Source organism: Dendrobates tinctorius, unplaced genomic scaffold (genome assembly GCF_039654945.1).
Source record: "Dendrobates tinctorius isolate UK_male_01 unplaced genomic scaffold, ASM3965494v1 ptg000003l, whole genome shotgun sequence".
In the NCBI taxonomy this organism is placed as follows: domain Eukaryota; kingdom Metazoa; phylum Chordata; class Amphibia; order Anura; family Dendrobatidae; genus Dendrobates; species Dendrobates tinctorius.
The window spans coordinates 81,961,253-81,976,542 of record NW_027361671.1 but is presented as its reverse complement, the minus strand read 5'-3'; the positions used below and the strand labels follow the sequence as shown (position 1 = coordinate 81,976,542).

Sequence of the window (15,290 nt, the reverse complement as noted above, 5' to 3'; positions counted from 1 at the left end):
AATGAATGAGATATCATGGAATCATGACGCCATCATTACTGCTAAAACTCAGTCGAAAAATATTTCCAGAGTTGAAGATACAGATGCATTACAATGATAATCCGTAATGTACGTAGTTGATCATTTCATGCAGTGTTGTATGCAGAACTGTACTGAGGATTATCAAGTCCCCTATCACTGTCGTTTACAAGCTAATTTTCCTAAACTCATTTACATATATGAACTAGTATGTGAAAGCCCAAGCGCAGACTCGAAGCGTTTTATAAAAGGCCATATAATATGGTGATATGTAACAAGCCCCGTATGGCTCATTTAGACTTTAATAACTGCATGTATAATTTAGATTATTCCAATTTGCTTTCTTTAACTTCAGGTTTCAATCATATCACTACAAGAGATTATTAGAAAAACCAGCCTGGCTATAAGGAAAAGCTCCGCCGCAAAGCTAAAAGTATCCAATGAATGCCTATCACTGATTGTGTACAAGATATACTGTAGTTACACAAAGTTAACCCATTAACGATCAGAGGTATTTTTCATTTTTGCTTTTCCACTTTTTTGCTCCCCTTCTTCCCAGAGTCATAACTTTATTTTCATTTTTCGGTCAATATGGCCATGTGAGGGCTTGTTTTTGGTGGGACAAGTTGTACTTTTGTACAACACCATTGGTTTTAACATATCATGTACTAGAAAACGGGGAAAAAATTCCAAGTGCTGTGAAATTGCAAAAAAAAAGTGCAATTCCACAGTTTTTTGTTTTTTTACCATGTTCACTAAATGCTAAAACTGACCTGTCATTATGATTCTCCAGGTCATTACGAGTTCATAGACACCAAACATGTCTAGGTTCTTTTTTATTTAAGTGTTGAAAAAAAAATGTCCAAGTTTGGTAAAAAAAAAAAGTCACCATTTTCCCAGATCCATAGCGCCTCTATTTTTTATGATCTGGGGTAGGGTGTGGGCTTGCATTTTGGTATGCTGAGCTGACATTTTTATTGATACCACTTTGGTGTTGATACAATCTTTTGATCGCCCGCTATTGCATTTTATTGCAATATAGCAGCGACCAAAAAAAACATAATTCTGATATTTTATATTTTTTTCTTGTTACGCCATTTAGTAATCAAATTAATTCTTTCTTTATTGATAGATCGGGCGATTCTGAACTCGGCGATACCAAATATGTGTATGTTTGATTTTTTTTATTGTTTTATTTTGAATGGGGCAAAAGGGGGGTGATTAGAACTTTCATATTTTTTTATTTTTTTAATATTTTTAACACAATTTTTTTTTTTACTTTTTGCATGCTTCAATAGTCTCCATGGGAGACTAGAAGCTGCTATATTTTGATCGCCTCTGCACAGGCGATGATCAGATCAAATGTGCGTAGCAGAAATGCTCACTTGCTATGAGCACCGACCACCAGGCGAATCTGTTGCGGTGTGGCGATTTTCACTAGGCAAGTTATGGAAATTAGTCACGATCATATTAGTTTACATTGCACATCCCTTTGGATTTGAGGTCAGAAAAAGTGAAATTCCGATGATAGTGGCAGAAAAATCAGTTTCTGTGAGACAATAAAAATACAGATTTCAAGAACTTCATAATCTTCAACATTATGACTAAGGCCAGCGCATGTCTGATACTCTCTCAGTTACGTAACTTTTTTTTAACATATGACTAGCAAATTAACTTGATTTAGCCTCCTTCGATTCTGCAATGTCTCCTGCTGCTACAGAACCGATTTGTTCCTTCCCTAGTCTTACATTTTCCTAATGATTTTCTGTGTATGTCACCACTAAAAACATTACTGTCAGTCACATATTGAACATGTTTAACAGATCATGTTTTGAAACTAGGGACATCCTCGAAATAGATTTATTTAAGGCAACAATTTCCTGAACATCTGCAGAAGATTCAGCTACAAGGTCATATTTATGTTTTCCTCTATTAAATACTATGAGACCCTTAAAGCAAGAGGTCCTGGCTGTAAAAAACGCGTTGAGAGATGAAAACATTCAAGTCCAACTTCTGGTCATCGACAAACAAAAAACATTTCAAAATCGGAAATTATTCACATAGAATACGCAACTGCAAGACATCGACTTATTTAGTATTCAAAGAAAATCGCCTCCTCCTTCCCCGAAACATAATAAATATTGGCAACTCAGCACATCAGTGCACATACAGTCATATGTAAAAGTTTGGGCACCCCTATTAATGTTATCCTTTTTTCTTTATAACAATTTTGTTTTTTGCAACAGCTATTTCAGTTTCACATATCTAATAACTGATGGACTCAGTTATATTTCTGGATTCAAATGAGGTTTATTGTACTAACAGAAAATGTGCAATCTGCATTTAAACAAAATTTGTCTGGTGCAAAAGTATGGGCACCCTTATCATTTTCTTGATTTGAACACTCCTAACTACTTTTTACTGACTTCCTGAAGCACTAAATTGGTTTTGTAACCTCATTGAGCTTTGAACTTCATAGCCAGGTGTATCAAATCATGAGAAAAGGTATTTAAGGTGGCCACTTACAAGTAGTTCTCCTATTTGATTCTCCTATGAAGAGTGGCATCATGGGCTCCTCAAAACAACTCTCAAATGATCTGAAAACAAAGATTATTCAACATAGCTTTTCAGGGGAAGGATACAAAAAGTTGTCTCAGAGATTTAACCTGTCAGTTTCCACTGTGAGGAGCATAGTAAGGAAATGGAAGAACACAGGTACAGTTCTTGTTAAGCCCAGAAGTGGCAGGCCAAGAAAAATATCAGAAAGGCAGAGAAGAAGAATGGTGAGAACAGTCAAGGACAATCCACAGACCACCTCCAAAGACCTGCAGCATCATCTTGCTGCAGATGGTGTCACTGTGCATCGGTCAACAATACAGCGCACTTTGCACAAGGAGAAGCTGTATGGGAGAGTGATGCGAAAGAAGCCGTTTCTGCAAGCACGCCACAAACAGAGTCGCCTGAGGTATGCAAAAGCACATTTGGACAAGCTAGTTACATTTTGGAAGAAGGTCCTGTGGACTGATGAAACAAAGATTGAGTTGTTTGGCCATACAAAAAGGCGTTATGCATGGAGGCTAAAAAACACAGCATTCCAAGAAAAACACTTGCTACCCACAGTAAAATTTGGTGGAGGTTCCAACATGCTTTGGGGCTGTGTGGCCAATGCCGGCACCGGGAATCTTGTTAAAGTTGAGAGTCGCATGGATTCAACTCAGTATCAGCAGATTCTTGACAATAATGTGCAAGAATCAGTGACGAAGTTGAAGTTACACAGGGGATGGATATTTCAGCAATACAATGATCCAAAACACCACTCCAAATCTACACAGGCATTCATGCAGAGGAACAATTACAATGTTCTGGAATGGCCATCCCAGTCCCCAGACCTGAATATCATTGAACATCTGTGGGATGATTTGAAGCGGGCTGTCCATGCTCGGCGACCATCAAACTTAACTGAACTGGAATTGTTTTGTAAACAGGAATGGTCACAAATACCTTCATCAGGATTCAGGAGCTCATTAATAGCTACAGGAAGCGACTAGAGGCTGTTATTTTTGCAAAAGGAGGATCTATGAAATATTAAAGTCACTTTTATGTTGAGGTGCCCATACTTTTGCACCGGTCAAATTTTGTTAAAATGCAGATTGCACATTTTCTGTTAGTACAATAAACCTCATTTGAATCCAGAAATATAACTGAGTCCATCAGTTATTAGATATATGAAACTGAAATAGCTGTTGCAAAAACCAAAATTGTTATAAAGAAAAAAGGTTAACATTAATAGAGGTGCCCAAACTTTAACATATGACTGTATGTGGATTAGCTTTGCACATAATGGAACCTAGAAGATTAATCTTATTCCACTGCCCAATACTTATTTCCATTTTAGCAATAGTGGGTGTTTTTTCTGTAGCCACAAACATGAATCAAAACAACTCAAGTAATTTGTGATTTTGCTTAACAATGTACATATCTTAACGTTGAAATTTGTTGAACCATTTATAAGAATATTCAATATTTTTCTTTTTCCTAAGCAGTATACCTTATAAGTTTGAATTATGCAGATTTACCTCGTAGGACCAGACACACTGAGTTCCTCCAAACCGTCGTACACATCTGCCCACTTCCACATCTTCATGCGTTGTATACATTTCACGCAGACATTCTCCAATGTGTGGCACCATCCTTCGCAATACTTCCCGGCTAAAGATCATTCCTGGGCCTCCCATGCAGAAATTTTCTCCAGGTTCAAGTCCAAGTTTTCCAAGTTCTTCAATATTCCCAAGACCAGTCTGCCCCAAATAAAGCGGCTTGCTGCTGTTCAGAGACCTTAGAAATTGTTCTAGCTTTTCACCTGTTGGATGAGAAAAATAGCGCTGTTATTTACATGTCTAGACAGAGAAGGAATGCAGAAAAATCAATGTGTCAAATACCTACTGAATGTCAAAATAAATGATGTCTGAAAATCCTCTAAATTAAATTTTGCTGGCATACAAGAGCCATAACAAATACTACAGGGTTTATATTATTTTTAAATTAAACCCAAAGAAACCTGACTTATCCATTGGCTTAACATAGTCCATCATTTTTCCAGTGTTTCTTACGGCATTATTGGCATTCCAGGCTATACTTTTCTTGTCATCAAAACCACTCGATCCATGACAATAGAGGCAAAAAGGGAGACAAAATTTATTCTACACCAGATCTGACTATAATTCCAATGACATTGATAAGAAAACACTTGGGGCAGATTTATGAGAAAAAAAAAGAAAATTTGTCTTTGTTGTCTATAGCAACCAATCACAGCGCAGGTTTCATTTTTCAAGAGCAGGATACAACATAAAATTTGTATTCTAATTGGTTGCTGTGGGCAACTACATTTTTTTATTTTTGATAGTTTCATAAAACTCCCTATGCCTCAAGCCTGATTGTGGTGTTTTTCAACATTTCCATACAAAATTACATCTTCAACATATTCACAAGTTCTCCTTCCAGTTTATTTGGCTCTATTTTAGGAATTTTTGGAGTCACTTTTAGCATGGAAAATTCATGGATGTAGAACTTTTTCTTCTGTTTAAAAAATCAAGAATGAATGGAAACCAGTTGAACCCAATATAAATCAATGGAGCCTTCTGCTTCCGATTGTATCAGGAATCCGGAGAATGTTCATTCCTGTTCTATCCAGGTTAACTGAGCCTAAGCGAATAACCCACAGCTGAAAAAACGTGTACCAGGTAGGCTGCGTAGTAATCTGTAGAAACAACTGTGCACTTCTTCTGCAAATTACTGGTCTGAGTTAATATTTACCAACTTGACTACTTTTTATTTGTGGAACTATTCCTACCAGAGTATGACTTTGGCTTCTGCAGCATTAACCAGGCTTTCCCAGAATAAATATAACTTCAGACAAACAGTTGCGCTGTGTTTTTCACAAGTATATTTTTATTCACTTCTTATTCTTAGTATTATTTCCTTTAAAACTCTTATTGACTAATTCGTCAACAGATGTCCACTAAAATTGCTATAGCACACATGTGAGTATTAAAGGGAATCTGTCAGTAGGTTTTTGTTAAATCACCTGGGAGCAGCATGTTGTAGGCAAAGACACCCTGAATCCAAAGACATATCAATTAGATTATTGGGTGTAGCGGTTCTGACTCAATCAGAGCTTTCAGATTTAAGAATGAGAAAGCTAGCCCCACCCACATCAGGCTCTGTATAGACAATGTCTGTAGACAGTGAGCTGCTTATCACAGAAGGGGGCGGAGTTGGATGATTGACCGCATGCCTGGTAGTCACAGCAATGTTAATCACCAGGTGATTAATTCTTCACTATAAATAAAGAGCACACATCAGGACATGTGACACATCATTGAAGAAAAAGACAGCAGGATGGCACTCACCGTTCTCTTGAAATGATTCACTTTATTTCATGTTAATAAAGCATAGGCAATGGCACGGGAGAAATGCAAAAAGACGGACAACACATGATGTTGTCCTCAGATTACATAGCAAAAGCCTGCTGACAGATTTCCTTTAATGGATATGAGAAAAATTGAATTATAACCCAATTTGATTAAAAAAATCCACTTTGTCAAAATGTAAACTTTTTTGTAATTAACTTCTGTGTTGATTCAGCAAAATGGCTGTTGGCAAGACATAAAGGGTTATCAAAAGGTTAAAAAAAATACTCACTTTACTTATCTCTCCAGCTTATCCACTCCTCACTATGCCTCGTCCAGTCCTTGTTGCATTGTCTTACTGTTGCCGCGAGCACTGAAATCCCAGGCCCTGTTACACTATCCCGCCCAGAAGTTATGACTCTAATGACATGCTGAACAGTTCTGAGCATGTATGCCTAAGGTAACAATGTCATGACATGTGCTGTGGCCTTAGGGTGTGTGCACATGCTGCAGATTTTGCTGTGGATCTGCAGCATTTCTGGCCCTGTGGGTCCGTAGCAGAATCTGCTGCGTTGTACATTACCATTTTACGCTATGTAAAATGGAAACTGCTGGGCACATGCTGCGGAATTTTCCACGCGGTTTTGCTGCGGTTTCAAATCCACAGATAGAAATAACATGTCACTTCTTTTCTGTGGATTCCGCTGCGGTTTACCATCTCCTCCATTGTAGAGGTGATAAACCGCAGGGCTAAACCGCAGTCTAATCCGCAGGTCTTTTGACCTGAAATTTACCTGCGGATTTTACAAAATTCGCGGGGAGAAATCCACAGCACATGAAAACTACGTATGCACATACCCTTACATGTGCATACGGAAAACTGTTCTGAGCCTCGTCAGAGGGATTTCAGTGCTCAAGATGGGGATAAGAAGATATAATAAGGGATGGACAGGGGATGATGAGGCACCGAGGGTCTGAAGAGGTGAATGGTATGCTCAGTGTTTTTTTACATATTATGTTAACCCCTTCACGACCCATGACGCCTACGTAGGCGTCATGAAAAGTCGTGCCCAAACGACCCATGACTCCCCCGTAGGCGTCATGCTATAAATAGCGTTCCTGCAGGTCGGGTGACCGGAATCATTGAAATGTCACCCGACGCGCAGATATAGGACAACATGCAGTTAAGCCCAGGGGTGGTGGCTTCTCCCCCACGTGGTTAGGATCGCTCTGATTGGCTGTTAAAAGTGAAACAGCCAATCAGAGCGATAGTAATATTTCATCAATGAAAATTGATCGGATATGTCTGGAGACACCGATTCGACCCCCCCGGCGATCGCCCCCCCGCCACTGAATGACAGCGGCGATCTGCCACCGCTGTCATCATCTGCCCCCCTCCCATTCCCTCCGCTCCCCGCCAGCTTCCGACCCCCCTCACTCCCTCGGTACCTTCTGAGTCCCCCAGTCCCTCCCGGTGTCCCGCGGGTCTGGCTCATGGGCGCCGCCATCTTGGAAAATGGCGGGCGCATGCGCAGTGCGCTCGCCCGAATCTGCCGGCTGCAGATTCCATTCTTTCATTTTGATCACTCTCACAGTGATCAAAATGAAATAAAAAGTAAATAAACCCCCGATTATCACCCCCATAGGTAGGCACAAGTAATAAAATAAAGAAAATATTTTTATTTTTATTTTTCCATTAGGGTTAGGGTTAGGGTTGGAAAGAGGGTAAGGGTTAGGGTTGGAAAGAGCATTAGGGTTAGGGTTGCAAAGAGGGTTAGGGTTGGAAATAGGGTTAGGGTTGGAATTAGAGTTATGTTAGGGTTGGGGTGGAATTAGGGTTAGGGTGGAATTAGGGTTAGGGTTGGAATTAGGGTTAGAATTAGGGTTAGGGTTGGAATTAGGGTTAGAATTAGGGTTAGGGTTGGAATTAGGGTTAGGGTTGGAATTAGGGTTAGGGCTGTGGTTAGGGTTACGGTTAGGGTTGGGATTAGGGTTGGGGTGTGTTGGGGTTAGGGTTATGGTTAGGGTTGGGATTAGGGTTAGGGATGTGTTGGGGTTAGGGCTGTGGTTAGGGGTGTGTTGCGGTTAGGGTTGAAGTTAGAATTGATGGGTTTCCACTGTTTAGACACATCAGGGGGTCTCCAAACACGACATGGTGCAACCATTGATTCCAGTCAATTTTGCGTTCAAAAAGTCAAACGGTGCTCCCTCCCTTCCAAGCCCCGACGTGTGCCCAAACAGTGGTTTACCCCAACATATGTACTCAGGAAAAATTGCACAACAACTTTTGGGGACTAATAACTCCTGTTACCCTTGGGAAAATAAAAAATTGGGGGCTAAAAAATTATTTTTGTGGAAAATAAATGATTTTTTCATTTTCACGTCTCTGCATTATAAACTTCTGTGAAGCACTTGGGGGTTCAAAGTGCTCACAACACATCTACATAAGTTCCTTGCAAGGTCTAGTTTCCAAAATGGGGTCACTTGTGGGGGGTTTCCACTGTTTAGGTACATCAGGGGCTCTGCAAACGTAATGACGACCGCAGACTATTCCATCAAAGTCTGCATTTCAAAACGTCACTACTTCCATTCCGAGCCCTGACGTGTGCCCAAACAATGGTTCCCCCCCACATATGGGGTACCAGCGTACTCAGGACAAACTGGACAACAACCTTTGGGGTCCAATTTCTCCTGTTACCCTTGTGAAAATAAAAAATTGCGAGCTAAAAAATCATTTTTTGAGGAAAAAAATGATTTTTTATTTTCATGGCTCTGCGTTATAATCTTCTGTGAAGCACTTGGAGGTTCAAGGTGCTCACCACGCATCTAGGCAAGTTCCTTATGGGGTCTGGTTTTCAAAATGGGGTCACTTGTGGGGGGTTTCCACAGTTTAGGTACATCAGGGGCTCTCCAAAGGCAACAAGACACCCGCAGATGTAACATGATGCCCGCAGACCATTCCATCAAAGTCAGCATTTCAAAATGTCACTACTTCAGTTCCGAGCCCTGACATGTGCCCGAACAGTGGTCATCCCCCACATATGGGGTATCAGCGTACTCAGGACAAACTGTACAACAACTTTTGGGATCCAATTTATCCTGTTACCCATGCGAAAAAAAAATTGCGGGCTAAAAATCATTTTTTTTAGGAAAAAAATTGATTTTTTATTTTCACGGCTCTGCGTTATAAACTTCTGTGAAGCACTTGGGGGTTCAAGGTGCTTACCACACATCTAGATAAGTTCCTGGGGGGTCTAGTTTCCAAAATGAGGTCACATATGGGGGGTTTCTACTGTTTAGGCACAGAGGGGCTCTGCAAATGTAACATGACGCCCGCAGACCATGCCATCAAAGTCAGCATTTCAAAATGTCACTACTTCCCTTCCGAGCCCCGACGTGTGCCCAACAACTTTTGGAGTCCAATTTCTCCTGTTACCCTTGTTAAAATAAAAAATTGCGCTCCTTCCCTTCAGTGCCCTGCCGTGCACCCAAACAGTGGTTTATGACCACATATGAGGTATTGGTGTGCTCGGTGAAATTGCCCAACAAATTTTAGGATCCACTTTTCCTGTTGCCCATGTGAAAATGAAAAAACTGAGGCTAAAAAATAATTTTTGTGAAAAAAAAGTCCTTTTTTTTAAAGGATCAATTTGTGAAGCACATGGGGGTTCAAAGCGATCACTATGCATCTAGATAAGTTCCTTGGGGGGTCTAGTTTCCAAAATGGGGTCACTTGTGGGGAAGCTCCAGTGTTTAGGCACACAGCGACTCTCCAAACGTGACATGGCAAGAGCTAAATATTCCAGCATATTTTCCATTCAAAAAGTCAAATGTGCTCCTTCCCTTCTGAGCCCTGCCGTGTACCGAAATAGTGGTTTATGACCACATATGAGGTATCGGTGTACTCAGGAGAAATTTCCCAACAAATTTTAGGATCCATATTATCCTGCTGCCCATGTTAAAATGAAAAAAATGATGCTAAAAGAAAATTTGTGTTGGAAAAATTAAAATGTCCTTTTTTTCCTTCCACGTTGTTTTAGTTCCTGTGAAGCACCAGAAGGGTTAATAATCTTCTAGAATGTAGTTTTGAGTAGCTTGAGGGGTGCAGTTTTTAGAATGGTGTCACTTTTGGGTATTTTCTGCCGTATAGACCCCTCAAAGTGACTTCCAATGTGAGGTGGTCCCTAAAAAAAATGGTTTTGTAAATTTTGTTGTAAAAATTAGAAATCGCTGGTCAACCTTTAACCCTTATTACTTCCTAACAAAAAAAAATTTGTTTCCAAAATTGTGCTGATGTAAAGTAGACATGTGGGAAATGTTATTTAGTAACTATTTTGTGTCACATAACTCTCTAGTTTAACAGAATAAAAATTCAAAATTTGAAAATTGCGAAATTTTCAAAATTTTCGCCAAATTTCTGATTTTTTCACAAATAAATGCAAAAATTATTGACCTAAATTTACCACTAACATGAAGCCCAATGTGTCATGAAAAAACAATCTCAGAATCGCTAGGATGTGTTGAAGCGTTCCAGAGTTATTACCTCATAAAGGGACACTGGTCAGAATTGCAAAAAATGGCCAGGTCATTAAGGTCAAAATAGGCTGGGTCATGAAGGGGTTAATAATGCTCTGCAGGCTGCATATGTAATCATGAAATCATGGAAAATAACTTCACTGCAAAGTGAGTTTCTTGATAAAATCTGTACCATCTAGAAAATTCAAATTCTGCCAGATCTGCTCATCTCTACTTATTAAGCATCTACAAGATGTCCAAAATATTGTGATAAGCAGGTATCAATGCATTTACATTCATGAGCTGCTTCAATATGTGCACTATATGCCAATTAAGGCACCTTCTGGCTTGACTAGCCCAGAGGGATCATGTCTTAGTGCAATAAAGTGACATTCTAAAATGTCACTTTTGACCTATGCTGGGTCATAGGAGATCCAGAATGTTCTGCTATGCAGCCTCATTTCCTTTGTACCTGGGATTAATTTCCCAACCCCAGTTCCAAATGAATTAACATGAAATAAAAAGATTTCAATATTGGAATATTCCCTCCTTCCCCTTATCCAAAGTTCTTTACTATGACCTTATGAGGGGGTCAAATGTTTGAAAGAAATGAAAAAAAATGAATGAATAAATAAAAAACAGGTGTAAAATAAATATAGCAATAAATGAAAATGTCACTGTCAATCCATATCGCTGTTACTAGCGGGATCCTCATAAAAAAAAACATGACCAATATATAAAAACAATTGTTACAGAATGGCAAACAAAATGTTAACTGTATTTTAATGGTTCAGTTCAGAACGAATAGAGGCTACAAGAAATGACATGTGGACTAACTTTTTTAACACTTGGAAGCCCTGGTTGGAACTTGACCCCAGCACACAACTAGAATGGATACTGTGACTTTCTCCTTAATGGTTGGGGTTGGCGGGGTGGAGGAGAGGACCGGGGGGCCCTGGATCGAACCTGACCGCACCCTTTCTTTTTGCTAATACTATGACAATAAGTGCAATTACTTCTATTATACTTTAAACTGTGGATTTACTTCTTTCCCTCTTCCTTAATGTATTACACCCTTTTGTCTTTGTCAATGTCCAGTCTCCCCCCTTGTTTGTCCTACTTTGTTAAATATATTAGAATGTCCCCTGTGAGGGAAAAGTATTGCCTTAAACAAAGTTGTGTTCTCATGTTTATAAAGTGCTTAAATAAAGCTTTTTGAAACTAAAAAAATGTGAAAAACAGAACCTTGTTTAACTTATTTTTCCACCGATATATCCTGATATTGGCAAAAAAAAGAAAGAGAATATAGCATTGACTTAAAAATGAAGACACTTGTATCACAAAACAATTACACAAAATTTACTTGAATATCCGAACAAGAAAATAATTAACAGCTCTTCAAAAAGCATGTACAAAAAACATAACAGTGTGCCTGGTCAGGAATTGGGTAAATGGCCCAGAGTTAAACTGGTTAAAATACTATGTGAGTAGGAAATTTCATACTTAACAGCTCTATTTAATGACTACATGAGAGACTCAAAGATACCTAAAACAACCAGGAGTATCTGGAGCTCAATATAAATGCCATCAGGGGAGGTTTTGGATCCTTTTAAATTTTGGTCTTCAAAAATGGATGAGTGGCCTGAGCTCACCTTACATGCCTTGTAGGTTTTGTCTTGCCCGGCAGCCAGCGTACTCAGAACGTGTCTTAAGCACTGCTGGTGGTGTCCTGACGGATAAGCGCACCTAGCTGTCCCCTAAAAGTTTAGACTGCCTAAATTTCATCAAAATGAAAAAATCAAGAATCTCAGATGGCTTTTGCACCAAAGTCACAGATTGGGCAGACTAGACAATGGTGTTGTTTTTGGTGTCATGTATTGATCTCGCGTTAATGCAGTCTGAGCCATTTTTGTGGTGTCTTCTGTGCCTGCTGTTGCTAGTGATGCTGATGATATAATTTTTTTTGAAATGTGGAGACTCCAAGTTGAGTCTCCATCTGGTGGATTACTTGTAGTAGAAAGTATGTCAGAGGCCTAATATTTGGTTTCTACTCTGTGGAAATTGATGCCACTTTAGTGCTGTGTGACAATTATTTTTTTGGAATGTTGAGACTCCAAGTTGGGTTTTCATTTGGTGGGATGCCTGTGTAAGTAGGGCCTTTCAATCAACTACCTGTGTTACTTTCCTTACATTTTTCTACCAATAGTACTGTATGAAACTGATGTTTGTGCCATCTGAGTGTGGCTGGAATGAAAAAGAAAAAAACTGGAGGTGTTGCATGAGGTATCAGGTCTCCCAGCTAAGAAGACTTAAACCACTCCCTTAACCACCAAGGTCCTCATTAAAACTTCAATTTCAAGCTGTAAATGCTAGTCCAGACACTGATACCTCATGCGTGGCCCATGGCTGACTGCTCCTGTGCCATTTGCAAATGTCTACTGTGGGTCAATTGATGTCAATTTTCATGGTGTCTGGCCGTAATTTTAGCTGTTTGGGAAGCTTTTTGCCACCCCTTAAGGTGTTGTGTATGCGTTTGGTTTTGCCTCCCATTGAATCTAATGGGGTTCGGGTACGTTCGACTAACTGTTCGGCAAACATCAGTCCATTTGGCGAATCCGAACCAAACTAAATTTTGAAAGGTTCGCTCATCTCTACACAGCACAGACAGGTAGTTCTTGCTCTTTATTTGTTTAGCACACAGACACAAGCTGTAGCAACGCAAAGGACATTACACCGAAGAGCTGAGCGGTGTTGATCTGAATCAACCTCTGATGCGAGATAAAGCTTCTCCCTTCCTCCACAGACAAAAATGGGCTGACATTTGCAGATCGCCTTCTCCAAGCAAGATGACAAGTTTATAAGGCTAGGGAAAGGGAAAGAAGTGCCTGATAAGTGGCGTGTGCTGCCTAATGAATCAGGAGTGTCAGCTCCAAAACATCCCCTCATCAAGACAGGCAAAAGAATTGCCAGTCTTCATGAATCACCCCCTGTATCTTTATTTAAACAAATGTGTTGAGGACATGATTTTGTGGCACCTACTATTATATAGGTATGACAGTGTTTCGTCTTGCACTTAGTAGTTCAGCTTTCCTCACAAACTACACGACAATCCTGTTTTTAAACTGGGTGGTGATGGAGGCGCATGTGACTATACCTGTCCATCAACCTCCTCCAATAGGAAAACTTTGCACATAGGATCTCTCGACAAAATTGGAGTAAACCGATAGACAAGTTTGGTCACATGCTCCTCCATCAGTAGACAACGTATTTGTGCTGTAGAATAAATGGCCCCAACATATTTATGAAGTAAAGATAAAATGGACAATTCCTTTAAGGTTTTCACCCCACTTCACAAATACCTAATCTATACCATACACCCAACGTGCATTATGGTAAAATGAATGATGACATAAGAGTCTTACGAGATGTGAATCTTATCATTCTCAGCAATACGAACAACATTCTACAAGAGAAATTTCTACATCATTTCTGTGATGTGTATAGCACATTATGTCTGATTGCCTAATGCATATTTCTCTTTGAATTATATTTTACAGGTTTTGCAGCCCAAGGCTAGTTCTCACTTTTGATTGGGAAGTTGTGTCACTCAGCACTTGCCCATAGAAGACGAAAAATATATAAACGTATATCTTTGACTTTCTTTGACTTTACCCCTTTTGTCGCTTTTGGGCAAACAAGTAATTGAAATGCAAAAGATACTGTCACTGCTAGAAAACAAAATGGCAAAAAATATCTTTTCCAATTTGAGCATGAAAGTGCAAATAATTCTAGTAGAAATGGCAATTCAGAGTTTAGCTTAGTGAACACTTTATAGCTTCATCCAATTGTATCCAAGTATAAAGTAAAAATGGAAGCCCTCAATAACAATTATATCTGTCAACCAAATACACAGAATTGGTAGATATGAGATAGATAGATAGATAGATAGATATTCTGCACCTGTAGTATAACTTGTATTTTATTTCTAAAATTCCTTATCCATTACAAAAATTATGCACCTTCACATGTGAGGCAACTTTTTGCAAATCAATTTTCTACCCTCAATAATATTTCTGCTAATTCAGACTGCTATTACATAGGGTCAATTAGGGACCATAGCAGGGCCAGACGACGAGGCGTTGGGTCACCATTGCGTTTATTATTAGTAGGGTGCCAGCGGCCATGTAGGAATAAACAGACTAGGTGGTCAGATGGTCAGAAATAGCTCCCTTATCCCTCCCTCCCTTACATTGCATAAACTTTATATCTCATACATATATTGTTTTATCCTCCACTGACTTAGAGCATTATTCTTAACTATAGGAATAAAAGTTACATTTTATATGACTTTTCTCTTTTTTCTTTACTTATGGTGCCCTACAAAATCATATGTTGTTTGTTTGTATCTTATTCCTAAAATTCTTGTTCTTTCCGTGTTTAAGGGTGTGTGCACACGTTGCGGATTTTGCTGCGGATCCGCAGCGGATTCGGTCCTGCGGATCTGCAGCAGTTTCTGTTGCGGTGTACGGTACCATTAAAAGCAATGGAAAATGAAAAACGCTGTGCACATGTTGCGGATTTTTCCGCGCTGATTTGCTGCAGTTTTAAATCCGAGGCATGTCAATTCTTTGTGCTGATTCCGCACCGGTTTGGCACCTGCTCCATAACAGGTGTCAAACCGCAGGGGAAAACCACAGGCAAATCCGCAGATAAACCGCAGGTCTTTTGACCTGCGGATTTAGACCAATCCGCGCGGAAAATTCTGAAGCTGAATCCGCAGCATGTGCACACACCCTAAGTCTAGTGGATAGTCCTGCTCAGACAGACTTTCCTGTATGGGACTGCCCA

At 39.6% G+C, this 15,290-nt stretch overlaps 1 protein-coding gene across 1 annotated transcript in view; it reads right to left on the bottom strand.

The window, feature by feature from the left end:
* Positions 1-15,290, bottom strand: part of CHSY3 (chondroitin sulfate synthase 3) — a 498,666-nt gene that overhangs the window by 434,477 nt on the left and 48,899 nt on the right. Inside the window, exon 2 of the mRNA XM_073557747.1 lies at positions 4,095-4,378. Within this exon, the coding sequence (XP_073413848.1) occupies positions 4,095-4,378 (284 nt within the window). The remainder of the gene's footprint in view (positions 1-4,094; positions 4,379-15,290) is intronic.